At 44.0% G+C, this 27,706-nt stretch overlaps 2 protein-coding genes across 6 annotated transcripts in view; both read left to right on the top strand.

The window, feature by feature from the left end:
* The window catches only part of LOC307076232 (inositol hexakisphosphate and diphosphoinositol-pentakisphosphate kinase 2-like), a 35,834-nt gene extending 29,411 nt beyond the window's left edge, over window positions 1–6,423 (top strand). For 3 of the 4 annotated variants that reach the window (XM_079737152.1, XM_079737150.1, XM_079737151.1), the window contains 3 exons: window positions 1,457–1,594; window positions 1,696–1,806; window positions 2,784–6,423. In XM_079737152.1, coding sequence (XP_079593278.1) covers window positions 1,457–1,594; window positions 1,696–1,806; window positions 2,784–3,505 — 971 coding nt within the window. In that variant the 3' untranslated portion in view covers window positions 3,506–6,423. The remainder of the gene's footprint in view (window positions 1–1,456; window positions 1,595–1,695; window positions 1,807–2,783) is intronic. The other variant, XM_079737153.1, reaches the window with a different exon arrangement.
* A 9,753-nt stretch (window positions 6,424–16,176) lies between these two features.
* LOC307076196 (uncharacterized protein) lies at window positions 16,177–23,664 on the top strand. 2 transcript variants are annotated; one of them, XM_079737093.1, is made up of 10 exons: window positions 16,177–16,567; window positions 17,608–17,789; window positions 17,967–18,030; window positions 19,104–19,285; window positions 19,463–19,526; window positions 20,590–20,771; window positions 20,949–21,012; window positions 21,365–21,546; window positions 21,722–21,785; window positions 22,138–23,664. In XM_079737093.1, the coding sequence occupies exons 1-10, from the start codon at window positions 16,282–16,284 to the stop codon at window positions 22,767–22,769; spliced, it is 1,902 nt and encodes a 633-aa protein (XP_079593219.1). In that variant the 5' UTR covers window positions 16,177–16,281; the 3' UTR covers window positions 22,770–23,664. The 2 variants fall into 2 exon arrangements, with proteins under 2 accessions (XP_079593219.1, XP_079593218.1); XM_079737092.1 differs by having other exon boundaries at window positions 17,964–18,030.
* Window positions 23,665–27,706: the final 4,042 nt, after the last annotated feature.

Raw genomic sequence — 27,706 nt, 5'->3', positions numbered from 1 at the left:
GGCCTGATGTTGCTGCTGCATGCTTGACTCATTCTGTACGCCCTCCGGAAGGTTGAACGAAGAGCCTGCGTAGCGTAGCCAGGCTCTATGAGCAGAGCTCCACGTTTGCCGGACAATCCTTTCACCCGGTTCTGCTGTATGCGGGCTTGTACTTGAATACTAACCCCGGGAACTTTGGCGAACTGCGAGAGGCCGTTGGTGAGCCCGCCATTGCACAGCTCGAAGTAGCCTCACTTCCCTCTGTCTTTGGATGTGTTTTGTGTTTTAACTGGCATGATTGAAGTTCAGTCTCCCTAACAAAACACGTCCGTTTCTTCGCTGAATACCCATGGACACATAAGGCTATAAGCACCTTTTATTTAGTCCACTTTATTCACTTTGGTTCATACATAAATACATTGTTATTATGCATCATGTGTCTTCCTCCAGAGTACAAACACCTAACGTTGCATTGTTTGAAGGCACACCTCCACTGGTTCGGATAGGAAAAACGCATGTGGATTTCTGTTTCTGGATGTGTTAATGAATGTGCTTTCAAGTGAAAATAGGCAAGGCGTCTTCTTTGAGTTCTTGCGGTTCTGAAAAAGTTGTATTTGCGAGTGGTTTTGATTTTCACGTTTGGTGTAAACTAACAGTGGCTGATTTCTCTCTGAGTTATGTGATGTGCCCTCTGTCGTCGTGTGGATGAACAGCTTTGACTCCTGTGTGGTGGTGCTGTTACTTCTGCTGTGTGGTGCTGTGTATGCCGCTGTTTGGACTGACTAGGAGAAGGGGAGCCTGGCAAAAAAAAGAAAATGGTATTTGTTCTTTTAAGGTGCGCCCCATGTTTAAAGGTGACATATTATACCACCAGGTGTGAGTGTGATAAGCCGTTACAAGCTGTTTTGAAACAGCCTCTTCTGATCACAAGGGGGCGTGTCCACCTAGATGTATGACAGATGGATGAACAACGTTTGCTATAGTCCACTGCGTAGGCTGGTAGACTGATCTATCAAGCATACATCTAGGTGGACACGCCCACTTGTGATGTGAGAAGAGGCAGATTTCTAAAACGGCTTGTAATGGCTAATCACACTCACACCTGGTGGTATAATATGTCACCTTTGAAACACAATGAAGACATCCATCCTATACAGCTAAAGTAGCCTCCTCTACGGGGTCTGCCGGACATTTTGTATGACTTACCAGCCTGATTTGAAGTAGAAGCTCCAGGACTTTGCAGGAGCTTGTAGCACCCAGGGCAGCTTTGAGACATTTATCCAGCCTACGGCATGCTTTCTCCAATCCACCCAGCACGCCAGGAGGCTGCCAGGAGAGCAGGGTTAGGCTGAATGGGGTGACTAACTATGGATGATTAGCTGAGCTCGAAGTGGCCGCTAGCCCAGTTCTAACCGTGACCGGACGGGTTCCCACGTTTGGCCCCAACTCTCTCTTCCGCATCCTCCTTCTGCTGCAGGCTTCGAGGGCTGCTCCATGGTGCCGTCCATCTACCCCCTGGAGACGCTGCACAACTCGCTCTCGCTCAAACAGGTCAACGAGTTCCTCACCGCCGTCTGCGAGAACGCCAGAGATTCACAGGCCAGGTCCACCCAGGGTAAGGAGAAACGAGCCAGGGACTTGAATTCGGCCACCTGGGAAAGATCACGCCTGTCCCTATAACATGTCGGATCTCTCGGCTGCTCTTTGCCCTTGTAGCTCTGTCGGCCATGTTTGACACGCAGAACCAGCCCAACGTGGACTCGTACCTCCCCCAGAGAGTGCTGTCCTCCTCCTCCTTCAAGACCCGGTCTGACAGGCCGGCTTGGTGTGAGTACCACCACTCCTCCACCACCGGGGCCTTTTTATTCAGATGTTTTGCCACACTATCTCCCTTGGTGTTTCTATTTCTAGCACTTAAGGTGTCTGTTGGTTATCTATTTATGGGATGCACGATTCGCAGTGGCTGCCAGACAGTTTCCTTGTCAAATTGGTGTCCTTATCTCTTGATACTGTGTCGAGTATTGATTCTCAGCAATGCAGTGGTTCACGAAGAAGGGCTTTTGTTTCTAATTTTGTTCTTTCAAAACACATCAATGGGTAAAATTGGTACACTTGGGTATAATAATTGGGTTGCTACCTAAATTCAAGCAAACAAAAAGCATTTCATTTTATGAATTCAAAACATACAACAAACTTTTGACCAACCTAATTTCAACATGTTTCATTAAGTACTGGGTGCACTATTAAAAAGCATAAGCATATACTTATGCAGAAAAGGCTATTTTAGATTTTTGTGCAATGGCTATTCCAATTATTTTCTTATTAGTAGTTCTGTATGTAGAGGAATGCAAATAGAACCACCTTCTGACATACTTTAGTTCCTGAAGGGGATATTTTATTTCCATTATACTCTCTGTACTACCTCAACCACTGAGGTAGTTGAGGTAGTACAGAGAGTATAATGGAAATCGCAGTGGTTCTCAACTGGTTTACTCTTAATTATTTCCAAATTTTACAGTAATCAATTTTACATTTTACAGCAAAAAAGGTGTTCTAGCCTAACAATTGGTAGGCTAACAATTGGGGCTAAATTAAATAGTAAGCCTTCGATACATGCCATGGAATAACATTCAAGCCCGGGCTTCATTCTTAAGATGGCTCTAAAGAGGTCAAATTGCTGTCGGGGTCGCGACCCACCAGTCGAGCACTCCCCTGCCCTAAGGGATCAGTATACCTCCTCCACCCCCTCACCATACACCAACCACACCCTACTCTGTCCTTACTACCACCACTCTTCCCTGCAGACAGCAGCGGTCCTTCCAGCACTGTGTCCAGCGCCGGACCCTCGTCCCCCACCACGGCTGACACCTCCCCGCGCTTCAGCTTCAGCGACAAGGTGGCCCTCAGCCCCCAGAGCAGCGAGGAGGCCCACTCCTGTCACCACGGCTCCTGCCTGCCAACGGTCGCCGCCCTGCGGCCTCCGGACCTGACCGCCCCCGGCCTCTGTCCTCCTGAAGACCAGGGGACCATCGGGAACCTCTCGCCACCAGAGTACCCGGCCCCGGAGACTGCAGCCCCGGGTCCCCCAGCCCTGGGTCTCTCGGTCCTGGGTCTCTCGGTCCTGGGTCACTCGGTCCTGGCTCTCCCAGCGCTGGAAGAACAACCCGAACACGGGCACGAAGAGGAGCCAGAGGAAGGCCCCGACGCGCCGGAGACTCCCAGCTGCGAAAGCGCCGCCGAACCCGGTCTGGGTCGGACCCTCCCTCGTTCCCCCCTGGCTGAGCTCACTCTGGCCCCCCTGGAGAGCTACTGCTGCCTGCCGGGGTCTCTGCCGGCGCTGCCGGAGCTCAGAGAGAGCGGCAGCGAGGCAGGCTCCAGCACTCAGACGCCCCAGTCCCCGGAGGTGCCCTCCGAGGAGTTCTTCGACACACAGGAGTCTGTGGAGGACTGGAGGGACGGCCTCGGCGGCCTCTCCAACTCTGGGACACCGGTGGAGGTGAGAGCCCCCCACATGGCCGAGCCTTGAGGGAGGACATCTGAGGGTCATTGATGACATCGACGACATGGATCTTGACGGTCCCTAAGCTCCCCCTGATGTCCCTGGGGGTCTGTCACAAAAGTGTTTTGAATCAAATTATCTTAATATTTAACTCTCGGGGTGTGCGTAGTGATGTCGTGGATCCTCTCGTTTGTTTTTGAAGTCACTGTAGCAGAACACTTGTTGTCCACCTTGTCCATGTAAATTTGGGCGATTCACAACATGCCACTGGGCGTAGGGGGCATCCAACAAAGAGACCACCGATTGTTGAAAGATGCATACCGGTGATCCCCGGCCTCAGTGGCCATACGAGCCCCGGAAGTTCAGCTTTAATGTTTCATGTTTGACTTGACCCCGCCCCGGACTCTACGTGGGTCCAAGTGTAGAAGGTCCTGTACCATGTGTTCACAGACTGGGTGTCACTAGGGGGTTATCAGGAAACGTTCCACAACCCCTGACTAGGTGAAGGAACGTCCTCTGGTGGTTCCTGTTGTGCAGGGGCCTGATTATTCACGCAGATGCCACCACCACATGGAAGGATGCGGTTACAAAGTTAAAGGAGCATAAAGCAAGCTAGGTTCTACAGCTGTGGCCCCGGTGTTTGTGTTCCTGTGTTCACAAGCAAACGCCAGCATACATTGTCTCTGCCGTGTCCACGTGCCGTCACATGTTGTCTGTATACATTGGGTGTGGTGTGTTATGTGATTTTAAAAAATGTATTTGTTTCTGACTGCCGTCTTGGCTCTCGTACCGCCTTGTAATGCTAGCGTTGATCCGGGTCCCAGGTCTGTCATATGTGCACTGCTTACTGTTTGGCAACCAGCCCTGGGATGAGTAACGAGGCTGGGTAACGATGCAAAAGCCGACATAGTTATATTTTTATTAGGGGAAGGGAGTGTGGGGAAGGAATGTGTTCAAGAGGGTTCTTGATCCATGGACGAGGCGAGGGAGTGAGACACAGTAGGTCTGGGGCAGGGGGTATCCGACCGTAAGACCGCCAATTCTTTCACAGTTACAGTCCGTCGTCGTCGTGTCTGGTTGCTTGAGGGTGATCCGAATATTAACATCCAAATGACAATTGTATTTTTAGTCTGCTTGTTTCCCTCCCTCCCAATTGCTTCTTCTCTACTTACTGTGTTTAACTTACCCTTGGAGATTCGGTTTGCCAGCCTTGCAATCACCTTCATTGTACCGGCTGTGTGCTCTGTGAGGGCATATAAGCCTCCTGGCTTAATAACCCTAGTCCCCCAAATCAGGCTTTATAACGGGGCCTTTCCATTTCTTTCACTTTATGTTTGTTTTGACCAATCATATTGCTCAGAGGCCTATTCACTCAAACACAAACTCGGCCAGCAGTAGTGAGCTGAAAAAGTGTCTCTAAAAGTCATCATCATCTTTTTTAGAGAAAGACAGTCATCATCATACAATCACCCTAGTCCCCCAAATCAGGCTTTATAACGGGGCCTTTCCATTTCTTTCACTTCATGTTTGTTTTGACCAATCATATTGCTCAGAGGCCTATTCACCCAAACACAAACTCAGCCAGCAGTAGTGAGCTGAAAAAGTGTCTAAAAGTCATCATCACCTCTTTTAGAGAAAGACAATCATCATTGTGCAGACTGTAAACGTCAACCTTTAAAGAAGCCTCTAAGAGCTTCATCCAAGTTTTCTTCTGTAGATTATCTCCGTAACTAAACTGGAAACTAGGCCCCAGCAGGCCTGGTTTCCGGCCCAGGCTCGGTGTCCCCCTCCCCCCAGACATTCTGCTACTATAACCGAGTAGCATGGCTGGATCCCAGATTATTGTTCCCCAGATTGTCTCCAGGCGTGTAACCTCCATGATTGCCAGAGCGAGGCTGGGAGGAGTCTGCCCTCCCACACGTCTCCTCTCCTCGGTTCTCCTCTCCATAACTGCCAAAGTCCTTATGCCTCATCTAGAATATAATACATATAAAAATATATAAAGACGTTTATATCTAAATATATAAATAATTATTAGGGAAATTGTTGAGAAAAATTTATATTTATTTTGAATTTGCTTCTGGGAAATGTGTATTTTTTTTGTTTGCCAACCCACTAGAAATGGATAGACATAGCTACTGTTTATTTTCTTATGAAACACCCTACTATGTGAGAGAATCCTCAACCTAATTCTAAATGTATATTATAACTAGAGATAATTTTAAAGTCCCTCAGAGGGGTGGGTCTTTCTTGTAGTGGGTTCCCTGTGGTCCTACTGTGCTAAGCAAAGTACAATGTCACTGACATGTAGCAAGGTTTTGCAGGTCTGTGCTTCAAGACTGCAAAGAATTCAAAGCAATTATGGTATTGAACATGTTGTCCCGTGATGTACTGTAGACTGGGTTGTCTTGAAAGGAACCAGCGAGAGTAAGTTAGCGTCAGCACTGGTGTGTGTATAACATATAACTCCGTCCTGATGGTGGACGTGTAGTTGAACACATTTGTGAATGACAATCTGATCCTGTGTTGTTGTTGTTTTTGTTTGTTTGTTTGTTTGTTTTGTTGTGTGTTCTTGCCGGTGCTATTGTGCAGGATACGCGTTGTGTACTAAAAGCTTGCTTTATTTTTTTTCAAAGGAGTGGGTTGATGAGATCAAGCTTTCCTTAACTGAGGATTGATGGTTTATTTGATGTAGTTTAAAGAAGCCTTTCTACAGAGCTTGTGTTGCAATTATTTGCTGAGATACGTGAACTGAAATGCACTTGTATAATAAACATTAGCCTAAAAAGGAGTCTCATTAAGGTGTTAAGAAAGCTATACTTTACTACAGAGGCGTACTGTAATGTGCCGTATGCTAGCCTGTAGCTCCATGCCTTGCCCTTTCTATAAATGCAGTTTTCATTCTGTAAATGCAGTTTTCATTTTAACTTCATAATGTCCTGCAATAAAATGCTATTCCAGAACATTCATCCAGGTGTGTGTGTGTGTGTGTGTGTGCGTGTGCGTGTGCGTGTGCGTGTGTGTGTGGTTCTATCCCCAAGACTGAGACCTTAACCTAAAGTCCAGAACAGTACTTTAAGGGTTAGAGGGTGGGGTATGCAAGCCCTTAATGAGACCTTAATGAGACAAGTTACAACAATGTAACAAAAAACTAGTGTACATGATATCTGCATTACTTGCTGCTAACAATCCAACAATGCAGTGTGGCAAATTTTATAGATGCAAAGATTACCATATACCTTTTTGCAGTTACTAGTTACATGTTGGAGTAGTAGTATGGCTTGTAGTATGGTAGTATGTGCAATGACTATGAAACAGCAAAGTAACAGACCTATTTATGACTTGAACCAGAACCAAACACCAGAAGTGTCTGCTACACCAGTTGGCCAGCAAGACACGCCAAACCAAATTGTTGGTCTGGTTGCATTTAGTATTTTTAGATCTGGGACACGTAATTTCAATTTTTTCGCGCCAAAAGCACAAATTTCTAACAATATGACAGCTTTAGGCCACCCGTTTCTACTTTCACCTTTGATTCTGAGAAATTGTGACAATTCACGGATATAGTTCATACAGGTGCGCTGCTCTGTTGGCAGACTGAGTTTGAAATCTGTGCTTTTGGCACGAAAAAATTTAAATTACGTGTCCCAGATCACAAATGAATAGATTAAATGATGTGACGTGACAGTGTCACGTATTTCCGTGAGACTGGGTTGGAATATGTTTCAAGCACCTAGCCTCTAGCAATATAAACGGGGGTCCCCACAGACAAAAGCCTGATATATAATAATCATATTTCCAATCAATTAATATTTTTTAGCGCCAGTGTAACAAGAAATAACAAAACCATTTAAGCTTGACTTTGTGCTTCTAGGTTAAATATTGACGTTGAAAAGGCCATGGTTGTCAGTTTGGTTTGAAATGTGCTGGGGACAGAGACGCATTCGGAAGTGCATGTGCTGGGTAAAATGAGGATGCACTTTTTTTTCTCTTTAGTGCAGGTAATGAAAGGTTCTAAAAGATGGCCATGTAGCTAATTACTAATGTATAAAATGTAAACAAAAAACTCTCTTGCACATTTTACGAAGAAAGCGTTTCCAAAAAGCATGGGACATATGACACTATGTTCTGCTCCATGTACCCAATGTTGACAACGTGACATGACATGAAGCTACCAACATAATGAGAGGAAGAGGAGCTAGGAAAGGAAATGCACTACGTGTTTAAGTCCAGAAGGGGCAAACGTGTGGCTACACACAGCACTACAAAAGTTGTCAAGATTGAAAAAGCAAAAAATATTTTTTGCACAACAAAAGTTGAATGGAACTGAAAAAAGTATGCTTAAGTAGTGCTTAGACCAACTCTAGTGAAAATCCATATTCGTCCAGGTAGTAATTATGTTCAAATGGGCTATAAGGGCTGTAAGTTCAAGTGCAAAAGCTGTCAGCTAGCTTTGAAGGATTCAGAAAGCCTTGGAAGTTAACCAACCAATCTGTTGGTTAAAGTGGCGCACTGATACAGCTTTATTTTCTGAGACACTATGTATCAATTCATTCATAACAGGTATTTTACTCACCATGAATTTAATTTGAAGACTGGAACCTTTCTGGTCATCCTGATTTGTGTTTTCAACTAGTAATCTCAAAAGCATATCCCATATACCCAATTGTAATTAAACAGTATCACATGAGCTGGCTGTTCTCAATTCACAACACGCATTCCATCCAATGTACATCAGGCATTCTGACTAATACTCATGCAATACTCACCCACCACATTTACTCAACAAGAGACTGACTCCACCGACTCCATTCTTGTCATTTCCACTATACCCAACACTGGGCGAACGCAAACCGTGGATAAGTTCGGCAACTTGGTGTCTATGGCTAACATGAATTGCAAGAGTTAAAACAGCCGACCATTTGAGTGCAGAAAACACAAAAGACCTCGCCACAGTACCAGCAAATCTTAAGCAATAAATATCATGTCTTACCTTTATTTATGTGGCAGTGGTCTGGAGATGCATACCGTGGTGTAGCCTACACATCCATTTAGTTCAACAGGTTATCGCTGATACTGTCCATGGTACTAGCAACCTGCTCTGGTGCTTTTTACCTATGTATTCAGGCTAAAATGACTTGAGTGTCTGATGCCTCATCATTGCTTCCGAGCCATAGAGTATTGGTATTAATACCTCATTCATTGTCCAAGCCAGGCTGGCAGCTCATACAAAAACTAGAAAATGCATTTACTGCAGAAAATGCAGTGAGTGCTGTAGTACAAAGTGAGGTTGAAAATATGTTTTAATAAAGCCACATAGATTAAGACATAAAGAAACGTTAAATGGCTTAAATCAAGTGAAGGGATTTGAACAAAAGTTCAAAAGTCTAAATGGAGTAAACAATGTAAACATGTACACCCTTTACGAAAAAGTAAATGGTTTGAAACAAATAAACTGACAGCTGAATGAAAAAAAAACACACCTGCACTGCTGGTCTGTGTGTGTGTGTGTGTGTGTGTGTGTGTGTGTGTGTGTGTGTGTGTGTGTGTGTGTGTGTGTGTGTGTCCTTGTGAGAATAGCGAGCCAGCGTGTGATTAAAAGTAGCGGGAAAAACAGCCCAATCTGGCAACACTGCCTGAACGTCCTCATGCTCCAGCTAAATCAATGAGGCCAACTGAAAACAAAGCCGGTGTGGGTACCAGATTGACTCGGCTGCCAGATCAACTCGAGGTCCTGCACTTACAGATGACGTATCGACACTTGACGTATCGACACAAGCCAACAGACAAAACCCGGAAGGGTTGTTTATAAACGGGGCTCAATCATGGACATAAAAAGAAGGCTCAAGCCCGTTCTTTCGCAAAAACAAAGCCATTGGAAACACGTCTAAAGCACTGATGAATGCATATGCAGTTCCTGTTAGGGACTCTTATTCCGAAGGAGGAGAACGGAAGTGTCTGCGTGTGGGTCGCTGTTTTGACTCTGTGTCGGGAGCGCTGGAAACAAAGTGGATCGCCCCGTTCAGTGAATGGAGTTAACGATTCTTCTTTCATATATTACCCAAGTATAGGCAACAATAAAACGCTCGGTTACACATATCTTTTTGTTTTCACATATGTTAAAGTAATTATCACCTACAAAACTAATCCTATATTGATGAAAGCCCCCCGCCCCTATAACGTTTATTAGCTCACGTTAGCCATCAATCTAAAGCCACAAATATTATCTGATCAATCTTTGTAATTAGATTATTATTCATAGATTAGAAAACAAAAGGAGATTGTTAATACTTGGGAATAACATGGGAATGAATGAAACGCGCATGCGCATTTAAAGACAGCGTTTACAGGAAGTGCGTCATTATTGCGCATCTAGGACCCCGAGTCGATCTGGCAGCCGAGTCAATCCGGTACCCACACCGGTATGAAACTAAAACTGTTATTCTGAATAAAGTTTAAATGATATCGAAATTCCGTTTGGATATTATTGAAGATAAAAGTGTGTCGATTTGTTTAATGGTTTGAACGATGGTAAGCGGTTGAAATTTGACCGGTACGATGTCTTAAGTAATTTAAGTGTCAGAATGGGCAGACGGCTTCAATGGAACCAACTGTATAATATGACGGTTTGAAACTAAAACTGTGATTCTGAAGAAAGTTTAAATGATATCTGTAACGGGTCCACAGAAAGGCGAGCAGGCAGAGGTGTCGTCCCTCAGCGGGAGATCGCTTTTATTCTTTTTTAACCAAGAACACAAAAACTCTAAGGATAACGAAAAGGGGTCCGTTCCAACAACGTCTCTCTGGCTTCGGGTGGGTTTCCCTCGTTCGGGATCTCGGGGGTCCGTGCTCTGGGTTTTTCCTTCCTTTACTACAACACAAAGCAGGCACATAAGTACACCCTCCTTGATTGGCCTGAGTGCGGACACCTGCTCGCAATCAGGTCCAATCCCCCCAGCCAATCCCGTGCGCTCCCAACCTGCCCATACTCCCCCTGCAGGCCAGGCGTCGCACGTCCCCCCACAATATCGAAATTTTGTTTAGATATTATTGAAGATAAAAGTGTGTAGATTTGTTAAATTGAACAAAGATAAACAGTTGAAAATTTATTTAATTTTTATTTTTTTTAATTATTTTATTTATTTCTTAAACAGTTTAAGTACCATGGGAGTCAATGGGAGGACGGCACTCCCATGTTAAAAAAAAGATAATATTTTAAAGGCAGAATATCTTAAGTATAAAATATTTAAAAAATCGGAATAGAAAAGCGCGATTCCAAGCTATTCTGAATATTTTAAAATTTGAATGGAGTCTCTTGGTGAAAAATTGAGGAAGGAGATCCCAAAGATTGTAGAGAATAATAAAGAAAGGAAGAATAAAACTTATGAAGAACAATAGTTGACGGCTGCATGCAGCACTCACCTTATTAGTAAGCTGTAAGCTCCAGCTACTTACTCCAATGCAGGAGTAGTGGAGAATGACAAGACACGGTAACTTTAGCCTTCTCTAGCAGTGATACCAAGGCCCATATATGTTTTATAAGTGTTTTTTAAGATGTTCTAAATAAATACCTTTTCATCCAAGTTGGACAGAGAAGCTCTCTTCCTGATATATGGCTCCAGGAAAGAGAGCCTCCTTATGAGCCAGTACTGCCTGCCAGTTCTCCCCCCGGCACTCCCTGATGCTGGTACCCTGTTGTACCTGTTGTACTGTGTCCGGAGGGAGTGGATTTTTTTGCCCACCACATTTTCTGTAAAAGACAGTTATGTTAGCAAAAAAAACGTCACACATTTTAAGCTAAAAACTATTTTACAATCACGTTTGACCCCACAAAGCTTTAAGCTAGACTTAGCGGATGGAGTATGACCAGCAGTTAATATTTATTTATTAACCCCTCTCCGACAGGCATTTTAACCCCCTCGGTTTTACACAGGAAACTTGAGATAAGACCGCGAAATCGCCGGGCGTGCCAAACCGCGACGAAGTTAACTAATGAAGTTGATGAAGTTAACTGCGCCCATTCCTTGATTGTTCTGCCGCGGCACACCAAACAATTAATTTCGTTCCAATGGTCGTCCAATCCACTCCGATAGTGGTCCTGCATTGAGTTTATACCCAACTCTAACGAATAAATGGTCCAGTTTTAAGTTTCATCGAATATTAATGCATTCCAAGACATGTTAAATAAGTGCATGCCTCGCCACTCGTAACACACACACACTTCATATAGGCTACATCATCACAACCAAAATTTGGAATCAATCAAATAAATTACAGATAAATAATACTGAAATGGCTACTTTTTAGATGAACACTTTTGACCGTAATATTAACTAAAATGTGTCAGAATGGCAGCATGTGCGAAAACAACGGTTATAGCGGTTACACAACGGTTATGACGGAAACCGTTGGTCCCGTTAAAATAATGTTCATCAGCTCAAGCCCAACGTTCTGGAAACAAAGATAATACTGTTAGCATCTACAACTTGTATTTAATAAGCCTATATATTGGGCTAAGTAGGCCTACAACCTAAGCTATGCCTTTATGAACAGAAAATAAAACCAGGAAACGAGCAAAAGAAAAAGTAACAGAAAAGAAAAACAAAACATTAACGTTAGCCTACATACCGGATACACCAAGTGCCACCGCAATGTCGCAAATTGCTTTCCTCTTTGATTCCCTGTTGCTATACTCCTTACTGCAAACGTCATATAGGACAGGTTGCTCCTCCAGCAAGCGAATTAAATTTCCCCTCTCTCCTCGGACCAGAGGTCTGCCATTTTCGTATGCTGGCAAGGGCGTAGGAACCGGGGGGGAGGGAGGGGACGTGTCCCCTCCAATATTGGAGACAGGCGCATTTGTCCCAGCTAAAAATTATACCGGGGGGAGGAAGATATTTTATTTTATTTTGAAAGCGCAACACAGCGTCTTGTCACCGCTTCTTATTCTAAAAAACTGGATGATTGAGCATGCAATTACAGAATTGATTTGATATTTATCAGTTCATTACTGCCATTCAAAATGTGTTTTCCTTTACATTTACAAATGTATCTTTTTAGTATAATCAAATATATTAGTGAATTTTTTCAGTGTAACGCGTTACGCGCCTAACCTGACGCTTGATCATTGTGTGTCACAAAAATGGTTCAACGCGCCTAACGCGCCTACGCAGCTAGATGAATAAAAAATTCCCCACCTCCTAACACACTGAAAGATGACTTGGTCGTCCATGTTCTTTCTGCTTCTGTGCGTCCTCCGTCTCTCTGCCAGTGACATCGGGTCAAGCTCAACGCTGATTGGCTATTGCGGCTAAGCATTACCCGTAGGCGCGTCAAAAGTTAAATTTTTTGAACTCCGCGCGTTGGTGCGTTGGGCGCGTAGGTGCGTTGGGCGAGTTATTTAGGTGCGTAAAATGCGGCCAACGCGCTGCTTTAGCGCGTGTAACGCATCTACGCGCCTAAACCAATGGTTCCCTATGCAAAAATGCAGATTTTCAACGCCTCTAACGCGCGTAACGCGTTCAGTGTGGCCGTACCTTAACAAAACGAATGAAAATGCGCCAAACTTTGGAAATAAATCCAAACCTATGCCAAACTTCCATTTAAAATTCTAAATGTAAAAAATGCATTAAAAAATCAACCATACATGCTAAATCTTTGCAACTTACATCAAACTGTAGCCCCAATAGAACATAAACTCTTTGATGCTTTGATTTGGCAGCAATTTTTAAGTCCTTAACTATTTTTTCCTAAAACTGTAATATTTCTTAAACCTATTTTCTCTCGCATTTTTTTCCAATTGATGCTGAAGTTGCCAGACTTAATCTCCAGACTTCACCCTTTGCCTTAAAGTGAGATTTTTCATTTTCCTCCTAAAAATGCTCGGCCCGATCCATGGCTGCCTGCGAGGCAGCTATAATTGACCTTATTCCTTCACATCTAGTTCATCGAAATAAGCTCACAAAATGATGAGGCTTATACCGTTGGACTCCTTTGAGTCTCAGCTTTCATATAGCTCTCAAGTCTCACGCATTGGGCGTGAGACACATGCATTTCAACCCATGCACACACTCACACGCCAAACTTTGTATTTCTCACGCAGAGAAATTACCAGGATAGCACCCTCTAACTTGCGCCGCTATTTAACAGTGGAACAGGTAGGAATCAAATGGGTTCCCCGTACGTAGGGTGACCAAACATGCCCTCTTTTTGAGACACTTTTAAAAAATGTGTCCGGGCGGAATTTCAAAATCGTCCGGGATTTTATTGAAGCCTCATACATGTTCACATTGAATTTGCGTTGCGTTTCTCTGGGTCGTTCACAAACAAGTTAGGCTACGCCCTCCCCTACTCAGTTCTGTTTGCTTTGCATTTGTGGAAGTGAGTAGGGGGAGTGGTTAAGTAGAGCATTGGCCTACTGAATGCCACAGATATATTTAAGCATTTGACTGAATGCCACATAAATATTATGTTTTTGAACGTTTGCAAAGTTTACAAGTTCAAAGAAAAGTATATGCCTCTACTGGTGTTGCTTAAGCCAATAGCCATTTGAGGCAGTGTTGTTTCTGAATATAAGTGTTAAGGGCCAATCATGCTTATTATCATACATAAGTCACTATGTCTGTGGACACATTTGTACGCAGTCACATGTTAATATACCCCCCCCCCCCCATCCAAAATCTCACTCTGAACTCTGTTCAAAACTTGAGAGCCCTCTTTGTTGTGCTGAAATATGTTCTCTGTCATTCTTTTGTTTCCTGTATTGGAATAATATTTGAATTCAAGTGAATGTTGTAACGGTCTTTCAGTTGTTTATGTAGTTTGCACATACATGAATGCTATCTTAATATTAGTGTAACTTTCTTTAATTTGTGAACATGGAAATTGTACTTCGGAAATTGTACTTCATTTCACTGTGCTATATCGACAGAAGAATGCCGCAATAAAAAGTTGCACCCGTCAGAGACTCTCCGGTTATTTTGATGTCAAGGGCTGCTAGTACACACTGTATTATTATTATCTGGCCTCCTTGAAGGAAAGGTCAAAAAAAGCTTAAAATTCTGAGGGACATTTACACGTGTCTCTCGTTCACACCATTTGTTTTACAAAAGGTGAACCCTGGTTACCTCGTTGACTGAACGTTTGGATAAGTGGCCCCTGAGAGGGATGTCTGTATGAAGGTATTATTGTAGAAAAAGTCTTTAGCACCTGTAACTGCAGATTCATCCAAGCAAACTCTTACTTTCTGGAGTCTTGAAAGTAGACAAGAGGGCATCCTACACGACGGAGTTGGGTATCTTACATTATGTCAAATTAAATTACTTAGTTCAACAGAATTCCCCCCAAATTATTGCATTAACATGCCGTAAGTGTCCTTCAATGTATTGTGGCGACCGCAGGTGTGGGCGCTCGTTCAGTTGCGCAAGGGATTCTGGGGGGTTCATTTATCCTGGGGGGTTTGGACCCTTTCGGGGACAGTGTGGTTGTTGGGTTGAGTGGGGTTAATGGGTTGGGGGTAGTTAATTAGTTGTGTGTTGTTGAGTGTTGACATGAAGTGTGCATCGTTGCCGCCACCGTCACCGAGAGTGACGTGTTCGTTTACCGGCTGCGCTGGTTTCCATGTATGTGGTTGGTCGTTAATAAAGGCAGTCCGTAGTCGTGCGGTGTATGGGGCACGGAACTGCATAATTGGTTCAACCTGGGCTCCCGTCTCGTCCTTCCTGTGCTGCTCGCCACAGTATTGTAATGGCCTGCTTGGATGGTCAAAGTGTAGTTTGAAAAATGCATCCCCTGCCAGCGACTATCATTGGTTACTGCAGCAATTTTGTCCCGCCCACGGACGCGCTGCCTCATACGGATACAAATCACTTTTGCTACACATGTACCACCTAGATGCGTTGCAAAACTACCTGCAAAAACCCCCACAGCTGAGACTTGCAGGAGCAGATTCGAGCAGTTGTAACGATGGACTTGTGCTCCTCATTAAAATGCTGAATCAACATAGCGTTCTATATCATGTTATTTGTGAGGAAATTGTTCACAGATGTGCAACTTCTGATGTATTAGTTCAAAATCTGGGTTTACAAATGCACACATTTTGGGCATGTTCTCAGATTATGAAACACGGGTGTGCGAATGCGTTTTGCACCAACTGCGCTGCAAAGATTGTAGCAAACCCTCCTGCAGTCTCTCTGTCTCATGGTCCTTACTTAGAAGTTAAAGTGAAATACTCAGAACTCCAGTTAGAGTCAGACACTGTCAGCTTTATGAATAAATACCACAGGCACATATAGTGGTATTGTTGTGATTTTTTTCCAATGCATGTTTTATTGTTTAAACATTTGTTAAAAAAGGCTCATCCCTTAAACACGTGGTAAATCATGTCGGTTTAAGATCAGTATCATGAAAAGGTGATGAGTGGATTTTAATCAAAGACCTAGGATATAACTAAACATTACTTAAACTAATGTTTAAGATGTAACTTCCTTCCACTGTAATGATTTTTACTGTAATGTTGATGTGTCTTTTCAATGTAATATTCTTTGAATACAGCAGGACGGGAAGGTAAGTGTATGTTAGATGGGGAATGGGAGTGCGAGACACAAGAGGTGTGTCCAGTTTCAAGGCCCGTAGTATAGAGCGTTGTGATTGGCCAAGTGCATGTTGGGGGAAGCCACACAATGGGGGAATTAGGTCGATACCTGATAGCGGTTCTGTAGTTCTTTGCAAACCTACTCAGGTTTTGTTGTTGAGTATTAGATTTTGGGGGTTTATCCACAGCAGAGTAAAATACGTTAATCAACATGGAAGAACAGCTTTCGCCCATAATGAACGCATTGGCGAAAGCTGCTGTATGTGAAATTAGCCGACTGTTCTCGGAAGGATCGGCTACCCTTCGCTTACAAATAACTCGGAGCCTGAAAGAAAATGAAGCGCTGAGGACGAGGATGAAGGTGATGAGGATGGAGCTGCTTTTTTTGCGGCTTCAAACAAGAACAAATGCATCGCGTGATGCATTGCGTGCGGCAAATCGTTTGGCCCTGGCTCGAGCCAACATCCGCCGACCAGGGACTAAACCACTGGGGAATGGTGAGTTGAGTTCCGGCTGTAATAGGTGGAACACAGGAGGGTCCAAGTGTTCAGGGGGCAATATTAGTTGTTATGTTAAGTTTTACCATGTTGTAATTTTTAATCATGATTCAAAATTAACAATCAATAATTATTTATATCGCAGAAGCAGTCTACCTCACAATACATGCCTAATATCATTTGACGATATGCCCATTTCCTGCACTTTGAATGGTCTTTGATGTAACGTATTCTTCATAATTTTCATCAGGCCTAAAGCACGGTTGGAAATTCCCCTCGTCTTCCATCACCCATAGATTCTAGGCAGCATAGATTCTAGGCTGACTGCTATATTCTACCTGCGCTAAAAAGCCTGGTGTTCTTTTGAAAAGCATCATGGCCAGAACCCTGATAAAACACGAGTCAAACTTGGGACTTGAATTTCAAAGATGAGAACAGTCAAGAGCCCAGAAGGGTTTCAAGACACATGTCACATGAGCTTATCATGTGACATTATCTCGCATGTCATGTTGTGCTCAGACCATTTTGCACTGGTGTTCGTTCAGTGTCCTCAACCTGGTCACCCCTTTGAGCTTTGAGTCTAGGGAGGAGGGGGCTGGAGGAGACATCCCTCTCCAAAGCTCTGAATTTGTGTCTGCAGTACACATTTTAAACCCTCTGTGTCAATGTGACATACATTTAAATAGTTCCTTTGACGCGTACAAATACACACTGTATCCTTTTGTGCATATAATGAATTAATACAATTACTTTCTCTCTCTTGGTTTTCCTCTCTGCATAAGACAGCGATGACATTTGAAAGCGCATCATGACCAGAGCCCTGCTAAAACCCAAGGACTACCAGGGCTCCAGACTAACTGTTTTTCACAATGACCACTGTTTAGGGGCAAAACCAGAAAGTTTAGGGGCACACAGCGTAAATCAACATGCCAATGTGATTTTTTTTTTTTTTCCACAAAACACCACATAGTATAATTCCCCGGCGTTCAATCTAACGTGTCTTAATATTCCTTTCTTGCTCTGTGTTTTCCTCTTTGCAGAAGACTGCGTTGACTTTGTAGACCGCAGCACACACCACGGCGCAACCTCAGAGAGTCTGCATGTGGACGCCCCTGGCTCCTCCCACATGTTCAGTCACAGCGAGGAGATGAGGATCCTGAGCGTGGCCAAGAGCCTGGAGCGCGGCGAGCGGCTGGTCCACCGCGAGGATCTTACTGTGCAGGTTGGAAATCATCTCAATCACCATCCAAAAGAGAGGCTTCCTCTGTTACAACTCCAGCACACAGCCATAGAAAGCATAAACCTTTATGATTCAATGTGTCGTCAGTGGAGATTGAAAACTATTCTGTGCAAATGAAAGAATGTCTTGTGTTTGTTTCCTTCTTTATGTGGAAAGCAGCAGACCCCAGACGCCATTTTAATCAACGTTGAAGAGGATATTGGTGGAGGCATGCCCGCTGTAGGTTAGTCATAGATATTGCATCTATGCAAGCAACCAAACGACCTTGATCAACTGAGAATGTACTAGATTCTACCTGTGCTAAAAAACCTGGTCCTCTTTTGAAAGCGCATCATGACCAGAGCCCTGCTAAAACCTAAGGACTACCAGGGCTCCAGACTAACTTTTTTACAAAATGAGCACTGTTTAGGGGCACAACCAGAAAGTTTAGGGGCACACAGCGTAAATCAACATGCCAATGTAATTTTTTTTTTTCTTTTTTTTTTTTTCACTAAACACCACATAGTATAATTCCCCGGCGTTCAATCTAACGTGTCTTAATATTCCTTCGGGTGCGGGTCGGGCGTCGATATCGATTCATAGCGGGTCGGGCGGGTGTGGAATGTAATCCGCGCTACTGTGGGAACACGGGTCTGATGCGGTTTTAAGTTTTGCGGGTACAGGGGGGTGCGGGTTTGCAAAATAAGATCGTGCAGGACTCTGGCACTGGCACACTAGCCGCAGGTCAGAAGAACGAGCCAACAGTTTGTGAATTGTTCAAACACACGTAGCAGGTTAGGAAATCTTTCTTGTTCTCACAGAGTCGTTGACGCACACTCGATATTTAATCCCTAGGACCCTCCCCCTCCACGCATTATCCAATAACAGTGTTCATTCCCTATCCTTCTCACACTCATCGGTCTGCTACAGATTCTGGATTCGTTGACGCACCCCTTACCTGTTTAACGTGTAATATTAAATAAATTAAAAAGGGCAAATTTACTGGTCGCACATGTGTGACTAGATCTAAAATTCAGTCGCACACTCTCAAATTCTGGTCACAAAATGTGACCATTTGGTCGCAGTCTGGAGCCCTGACTACTTATACAGTTTATACTAGATTGATTTACATCTTCTTCATGGCAGACAGATGTCAGGAATTCTGATATCAGCTCTGAATCCCAATATAACTACAGTATTGGTAAAACAGGTGATCGGAAACAACTGTTTACAAAGTACATACTGGTTCCCTTTGTGCAAATAATGAATTAATACTTGAATGAATTACTTTCTTGCTCTTTGTTTTCCTCTTTGCAGAAGACTGCGTTGACTTTGTAGACCGCAGCACACACCACGGCGCAACCTCAGAGAGTCTGCATGTGGACGCCCCTGGCTCCTCCCACATGTTCAGTCACAGCGAGGAGATGAGGATCCTGAGCGTGGCCAAGAGCCTGGAGCGCGGCGAGCGGCTGGTCCACCGCGAGGAGCTGACTGTGCAGGTTGGAAATCATCTCAATCACCATCCAAAAGAGAGGCTTCCTCTGTTACAACTCCAGCACACAGCCATAGAAAGCATAAACCTTTATGATTCAATGTGTCGTCAGTGGAGATTGAAAACTATTCTGTGCAAATGAAAGAATGTCTTGTGTGTGTTTCCTTCTTTATGTGGAAAGCAGCAGACCCCAGACGCCATTTTAATCAAGGTTGAAGAGGATATTGGTGGAGGCATGCCCGCTGTAGGTTAGTCATACATATTGCATCTATGCAAACAACCAAACGACCTTGATCAACCGAGAATGTACTAGATTCTACCTGCGCTAAAAAACCTGGTCCTCTTTTGAAAGCGCATCATGACCAGAGCCCTGCTAAAACCCAAGGACTACCAGGGCGCCAGACTAACTTTTTTACACAATGAGCACTGTTTAGGGGCAAAACCAGAAAGTTTAGGGGCACACAGCGTAAATCAACATGCCAATGTGATTTTTTCTTTTTTCACTAAACACCACATAGTATAATTCCCCGGCGTTCAATCTAACGTGTCTTAATATTCCTTCGGGTGCGGGTCGGGCGTCGATATCAATTCATAGCGGGTCGGGCGGGTGTGGAATGTAATCCGCGCTACTGTGGGAACACGGGTCTGATGCGGTTTTAAGTTTTGCGGGTACAGGGGGGTGCGGGTTTGCAAAATAAGATCGTGCAGGACTCTGGCACTGGCACACTAGCCGCAGGTCAGAAGAACGAGCCAATAGTTTGTGAATTGTTCAAACACACGTAGCAGGTTAGGAAATCTTTCTTGTTCTCACAGAGTCGTTGACGCACACTCGATATTTAATCCCTAGGACCCTCCCCCTCCACGCATTATCCACTAACACTGTTCATTCCCTATCCTTCTCACACTCATCGGTCTGCTACAGATTTCGGATTCGTTGACGCACCCCTTACCTGTTTAACGTGTAATAATAAATAAATTGAAAAAAGGGCAAATTTACTGGTCGCACATGTGCGACTAGATCTAAAATTCAGTCGCACACTCTCAAATTCTGGTCACAAAATGTGACCATTTGGTCGCAGTCTGGAGCCCTGACTAATTATACAGTTTATACTAGATTGATTTACATCTTCTTCATGGCAGACAGGTGTCAGGAATGCTGATAATAGCTCTGAATCCCAATATAACTACAGTATTGGTAAAACAGGTGATCGGAAACAACTGTTTACAAAGTACATACTGTATCCCTTTGTGCAAATAATGAATTAATACTTGAATGAATTACTTTCTTGCTCTTTGTTTTCCTCTTTGCAGAAGACTGCGTTGACTTTGTAGACCGCAGCACACAGCACGGCACAACCTCAGAGAGTCTGCATGTGGACGCCCCTGGCTCCTCCCACATGTTCAGTCACGGCGAGGAGATGAGGATCCTGAGCGTGGCCAAGAGCCTGGAGCGCGGCGAGCGGCTGGTCCACCGCGAGGAGCTGACTGTGCAGGTTGGAAATCATCTCAATCACCATCCAAAAGAGAGGCTTCCTCTGTTACAACTCCAGCACACAACCATAGAAAGCATAAACCTTTATGATTCAATGTGTCGTCAGTGGAGATTGAAAACTATTCTGTGCAAATGAAAGAATGTCTTGTGTGTGTTTCCTTCTTTATGTGGAAAGCAGCAGACCCCAGACGCCATTTTAATCAAGGTTGAAGAAGATATTGGTGGAGGCATGCCCGCTGTAGGTTAGTCATACATATTGCATCTATGCAAGCAACCAAATGACCTTGATCAACTGAGAATGTATTAGATTCTACCTGCGCTAAAAAACCTGGTCCTCTTTTGAAAGCGCATCATGACCAGAGCCCTGCTAAAACCCAAGGACTACCAGGGCTCCAGACTAACTATTTTTCACAATGAGCACTGTTTAGGGGCAAAACCAGAAAGTTTAGGGGCACACAGCGTAAATCAACATGCCAATGTAATTTTTAGTTACATACTAGTTACATTTTAAAGTACATACTGTATCCCTTTGTGCAAATAATGAATTAATACTTGAATTAATTATTTTCTCTCTCTTTGTTTTCCTATTTGCAGAAGACTGCCTTGACTTTGGAGACCGCAGCACACAGCACGGCACAACCTCAGAGAGTCTGCATGTGGACACCCCTGGCTCCTCCCACATGTTCAGTCACAGCGAGGAGATGAGGATCCTGAGCGTGGCCAAGAGCCTGGAGCGCGGCGAGCGGCTGGTCCACCGCGAGGAGCTGACTGTGCAGGTTGGAAATCATCTCAATCACCATCCAAAAGAGAGGCTTCCTCTGTTACAACTCCAGCACACAGCCATAGAAAGCATAAACCTTTATGATTCAATGTGTCGTCAGTGGAGATTGAAAACTATTCTGTGCAAATGAAAGTGTCTTGTGTGTGTTTCCTTCTTTATGTGGAAAGCAGCAGACCCCAGACGCCATTTTAATCAAGGTTGAAGAAGATATTGGTGGAGGCATGCCCGCTGTAGGTTAGTAATACATATTGCATCTATGCAAGCAACCAAATGACCTTGATCAACTGAGAATGTATTAGATTCTACCTGCGCTAAAAAACCTGGTCCTCTTTTGAAAGCGCATCATGACCAGAGCCCTGCTAAAACCCAAGGACTACCAGGGCTCCAGACTAACTATTTTTCACAATGAGCACTGTTTAGGGGCAAAACCAGAAAGTTTAGGGTCACACAGCGTAAATCAACATGCCAATGTAATTTTTAGTTACATACTAGTTACATTTTAAAGTACATACTGTATCCCTTTGTGCAAATAATGAATTAATACTTGAATTAATTATTTTCTCTCTCTTTGTTTTCCTATTTGCAGAAGACTGCCTTGACTTTGGAGACCGCAGCACACAGCACGGCACAACCTCAGAGAGTCTGCATGTGGACGCCCCTGGCTCCTCCCACATGTTCAGTGAGGAGCCAAGGATCCTGAGCGTGGCCAAGAGCCTGGAGCGCGGCGAATGGCGCGTCCACCTTGAGGAGCTGCGTGGGCATCGGGGCGGCCGCAAAGGCCGGGCCCGTGTCTTGTTTGGCAAGGGTGTTCCTGACAATACGAAGATGACCATCCCCGTGCCCAGCCACACCGGAGAGAGACCGTACGGGTGTGACCAATGCATGAAGCGCTTCACATGGATTTGCAACCTGAAGCGCCACATGAGGACTCACTCCGGGGAGAAGCCCTATAGGTGCAACCAATGCATGAAGAGCTTCAGTAGAAACTCCCACTTGAAGGTCCACATGAGGACTCACTCCGGGGAGAAGCCCTATAGGTGCAACCAATGCATGAAGAGCTTCAGTAGAAACTCCCACTTGAAGGTCCACATGAGGACTCACTCCGGGGAGAAGCCCTATAGGTGCAACAAATGCATGAAGAGCTTCAGTAGAAACTCCCACTTGAAGGTCCACATGAGGACTCACTCCGGGGAGAAGCCCTACAGGTGTAAACAATGAGCTAAGGTCTTCAATTCAAACTCTCACCTGAAGTACCACATAAGGACTCACACCGGGGAGAAGCCCCACAGGTGTGACCAATGCATGAAGAGCTACTGTACAAGCTTTAGCCTGAAGATCCACATGAGGACTCACTCCGGGGAGAGGCCCTTCAGGTGTGGTCAATGCATGCAGAGCTTCATTAGAAAATCCAACATGAAGACCCACATGAGGACTCACTCCGGGGACCCACTCCAGGGAGAAGGCCTACAGGTGTAAACAATGCATGAAGCTCTTCAGTACAAGCACTCACCTGAAGGAATACATGAGTTGTACTCACTTAGGGGAGAAGCACTGCAGGTGTGACCAATGCATTAAGAGTTTCAGTACAAGCTCCAGTCAGAAGAGCCACATGAGGACTCACTCTGTGGAGAAGCCCTACATTATGCTTTCTCAACGGGGGCATTTGCACAATCTAGGGGGTCGCTGTGAACGTGAGTTTTTTTTAAAAATATTTTGTTCTTTTCGATTTTAAACTTTCATGGTTTGCTAATCTTTTTGTGCAAAAATAAGCTACCTGAATAAATAGCCTATTTTCATTTTTGGGTTTCTAACCCCTCTACCCTTAGCTAGTTTTTACTGTCTATGCTCAGTGAAACAGTGGTCACACAGCGCGGTTGGGTCCTGCACACGCCCAGACTCTCAGCTATCATCATGATCTCTATAGTACACTGATAAACACAACCCAAGTTCGCGGGTTAACCGTTCAATAACCAACACAACACAACAAAATCAAACATGGCGGATAGAAAGGAAAAAAACAAACAAATTTTGTTTCAAAGCCCGTTTTCCTCTTGCCTCTTGCTGTTGTTCAGTTCCAGCTGCTCTGATTGTAGTCGCCACGAAAAGACTGTTGCATTTCTAATACTAAATATATTGGCCTAATGGCCTCACGCGCAATCTTCTGTTTCAGCATTGGTTTGATAGTTAACTGTTAATCACTTGATTATTCAGGTGATGTACATATGTTGTTCACATGATGTGCGTGAACTTCTTGTTACCTACATTTAATGTTCCTTTTGATAATAAAAAACAACTATATTACAACCAATGCTGATGTGGTCGTGTCTTTTTTCCTATCCAACCAGCCAGAAGATCAGGGTAAGGTCAGGGGGGCATTGCCCTACAGGTTTAACCAATGCATGAAGCTCTTCAGTACAAGCTCCAGTCTGAAGCTCCACATGAGGTGGACTCACTCCGGAAAGAAGCCCTACAGGTGTGACCAATGCATGAAGAGCTTCAGTACAAGCTCTTGCGGATCCACATGAGGACTCACTCTGGGGAGAAGCCCTGCGTGTGTCTTCAGTGCAATGCCAGCTTCAGCGACCCTAGCCATTTGGTTAGGCACAAGCATACGGTAAATAGGGTGCTTTGACCAAGGCTATGGGATGCTTTGATTGACACCTAGTTTTTTTTTCGTAGTGATTAAAGTTGATAATGAGTTGTTTCGCCTTCCAACTTTTGATTTGCTTTCAGCTTTTATTGTTGTAAACAATTTATATCTGTGTGATGAAGAATAACTTGATCATGGGAAGATACAGGCAGCAAAGATACCAAGCATACATTCAGTGAGACAATGGGTGACCATGATTCTTATAGGAAACATTGACATTGTGGGTTAATACAAAGGAATCAAAGGTGAGGGAGACAGACCATCGTGGAGAATTTATTAGTTTTACACTTGCAAATATGCCCGTCTTATACACGCCTTTTTCCCGGCATGGTCCGTGCATTTATACAGACAGAGGTAATAAACCTGCTTGATTTCGCGGCCCAATTTACCCTTTCGAACCCTACACATAATGGGGGTTTCATTTTCATGTCAATGCAATTAGACGGCATTGCGGTACCAGGGGCGGGACTTGGGTAGAGGTGTTGCTGCGATGTCTCTTCAACAGAGACAACGCAGCAACATCAACATGAGTAGTTCGGTGAGACGGTGAAACAGCGAACTGGCTACTTGACGAAAGCGGAATATACCCCCCCCCCCTTTTACAAAGGCAAGACAGTGATATTGCAGGGTGTGCCAAGCCGGTTTGGCAGTTTTAAAAATGCCTCTAGGATGGACCAGAGGAGGGACTAAGTTAAATTGTAATAAACTATGGTTGAAGGGGACTTAACTGCAATACAGTTTAAGGAATCTACACAACAAAGTAGTCAGTCGATTGGTTTCAGTACTAGACTTCGTGGTTACAGTGGCAATGCAAATGCAAACTATCTTAACACCTTCAATTAGAGAGGACGGGAGGTATCCCTAGGTCCAAGGAGAATGAATAGAAATTCCTTTCAATTGGCTACATACAATATACAAGTGTATATTATAGTAAGGTGAGTGCTGCATGCAGCGCTCAACTATTATTTTTATTAGTTTTATTCTCACTTTATTATTCCCTACAAACTTTGGGACCCTACTGCTTTTTTTTCACCTAGAGACTCAATTCCAATTTTATAATGTATTAGCTTGGAATCGCACGCTTCTATTCAGATTCACCTTCTCTGACACTTCAACTACTGCACACTTTGTAACTTGGTCAATTTGAACCGTTAACCTTCAAACATTTAACAAATCAACGCACTTGTATCTTTAATAATATATAAACAGATTTTCTGTATAATTTATATTTTTTTCAGATCACACTTTAACAGTTGGACTTCATACCGGCCCCAGCTTGAGGACGCTCCATTCTTGCCCAAGGTTGCTATCAAAGGAGCTAACTATTGCGTCACAGAGCCTTAACCATAGGCGTCAATTCCGTTGGGGACGAGTACCTACCAGTTTACGTCAAGATTAATTTTATACCCACCACTTGAAAAAAAATAAACTTGAGTTGATTTATTAAGGATTATTACACGGCTCTTCTCAATGCTGCAGACTGCTCCTCCAACTGCATGGGCCTTCCCAACGTTCAGCTGTCAATTATTTTTGTATACTAAGCATATTGAACAGCTGTCAAGGAAAGTGGATTTTTTTACCTCTGATTCACGTCTTCCGCACCACTCCGCAAGTAGTCCGGTAACTTCTCAACCCCAGCGTATTCGGTTGCTAAGCATGTCAACGTCTATGGCGATCTTTTTCTCTGCTGATCACCACTACGAATGGTAACAAATAAATTGTAAAAAGACACACCGTGTGAAGTTATTTTGTATTTTGGCAAGTAGCTGTGTAATAAGTGGGACAATGTATAGAACGCCGTCATTATCGGGAAAATAAGCTCCGACATGACGAACAGGACACTGACGCGAAGCGGAGGGGTCTTACTTCGCACTGAAGGTGCTTATTTTCGATAATGACTTGCTTACTCTTAGGAAGAAGAAAGCTAAGTACACAATAGCATGTTTAGCCAGGACAAAAACTAATGATCTGATGATTTCAGTCAGGTGTGTTAGTAGAGAGTGTGTTCTCCTGTAAGTGAGTGATGGCCCTACGCCATAAAATACCACATATTCCAGGAGTACAGAGAGGACTCAGAGGAGCTTTCAGGCTTTGATCAATTTGTATTCCCCGTCCACCATATTTGGAGTTCTTTTACTCCACCTCATATTTTAGTTCCCCGACCGCCATATTTAGAGTTTTTAGTAGTCTCTGTGGTTAAAGTCCCACCTAACGACTACCCCTGTTGGCTGAGGATATAAACTATCACCAGTTCTATCTCAGCGACTCCCTCTGATGGCAAGAAGAGGAACTGCTATCAGTTCTACCTCAGCGACTCCCGCTGTTGGCCAAGAAGAGGAACTATCACCAGTTCTACCTAAACGACGAATGTGCCGTTGCTATGCTGGAATCACCTGCGCATGCAGTGTTGCTATGTCACTGACGGAAGTGACATCAATTTGTGTGTGCACGTGCCCCTCGTCCACAGTGTTTTAGCCTACTCAATATGCGCAAAAAATGTTGAAAACATCCCCCCTCAACTCGAGTACTGATTATAACCCAAATGTATGGGCATAATTGTTTTAAGTTCGGATGACTCTATATTCCACCCAGTTTAGACAGTTATGATTTACGTTGCTCAGAATTGCCACCGAAAACTTGATGTCTGAAGTAGGATCGCGGCTCTCCTCTTGGACCTCTGAGCAAAACGTCAACTGAGTGATCATTCCTGCGGGTTACGGGGAGGTGATGTGGGGCTCGTGGGGGACTCCAGGAGAGTGGACAATCACGGGTTCATACGGTGAGAATTCAAGTCAGTCATGATTAGAAAATGGAAATAATGTATCGATTTGGTTGACCAACGATGTTGACAAGCCAATGACATGACACAACTCTATAAGTGCTACGAGACGGGAAATGACGTCACAAGTGCAACTCGGAAGGCTGGTGTCCGAGGCTTCTGTAACACACCCTAAACCAAACAGGTCTGACCGGTCCCAGAATTCCTTGCAGCCATCCGGAACACGGCAACCACGGCTGTGGTCGTCACAATACTTTATTTGATATTTGCACATGTGCACTTCAATTTACTTGTTAAATACTTGATATGTGTAATTAGGGTGAGATTTGTTGGGGGGGATGGGAGGGATCATCCCCCCCTCTGTTATTTATTTTTTTGGGGGGGAAATTTAATGTTTCATGTCTTTTTAGTTTGCAATAAAGATGAATGTTCAACTGTGTGAAATGTAGGCTAATCGGTGCCAACCATTTACTTAAAAAAAGAATTAGGCCTATTGATTGCCTATTTTTTCATGATTAAAAAAACAAACAAAAAATCATCCCCCCCTCTGGTAAGTAAGTGGGTCATGACCTTTCTATAGTTACATTTGATATGTTGTCATGTCTATGGATGTGTGGAGTTATATGTTGTCTTCTACACCTCTGTGCTGCCCTGCTCACCTGTTGCTATGGCAGATTTGGCTAGATGCCCATAGACCCTTTTCACAGAAGCATTGATGTATGACTA

The sequence above is a fragment of the Pollachius pollachius genome (genome assembly GCF_949987615.1).
Source record: "Pollachius pollachius genome assembly, chromosome: 5".
Classification (NCBI taxonomy): Eukaryota; Metazoa; Chordata; class Actinopteri; order Gadiformes; family Gadidae; genus Pollachius; species Pollachius pollachius.
The sequence above is the reverse complement of the archived record's forward strand: the minus strand, read 5'-3'. Positions and strand labels throughout refer to the sequence as shown.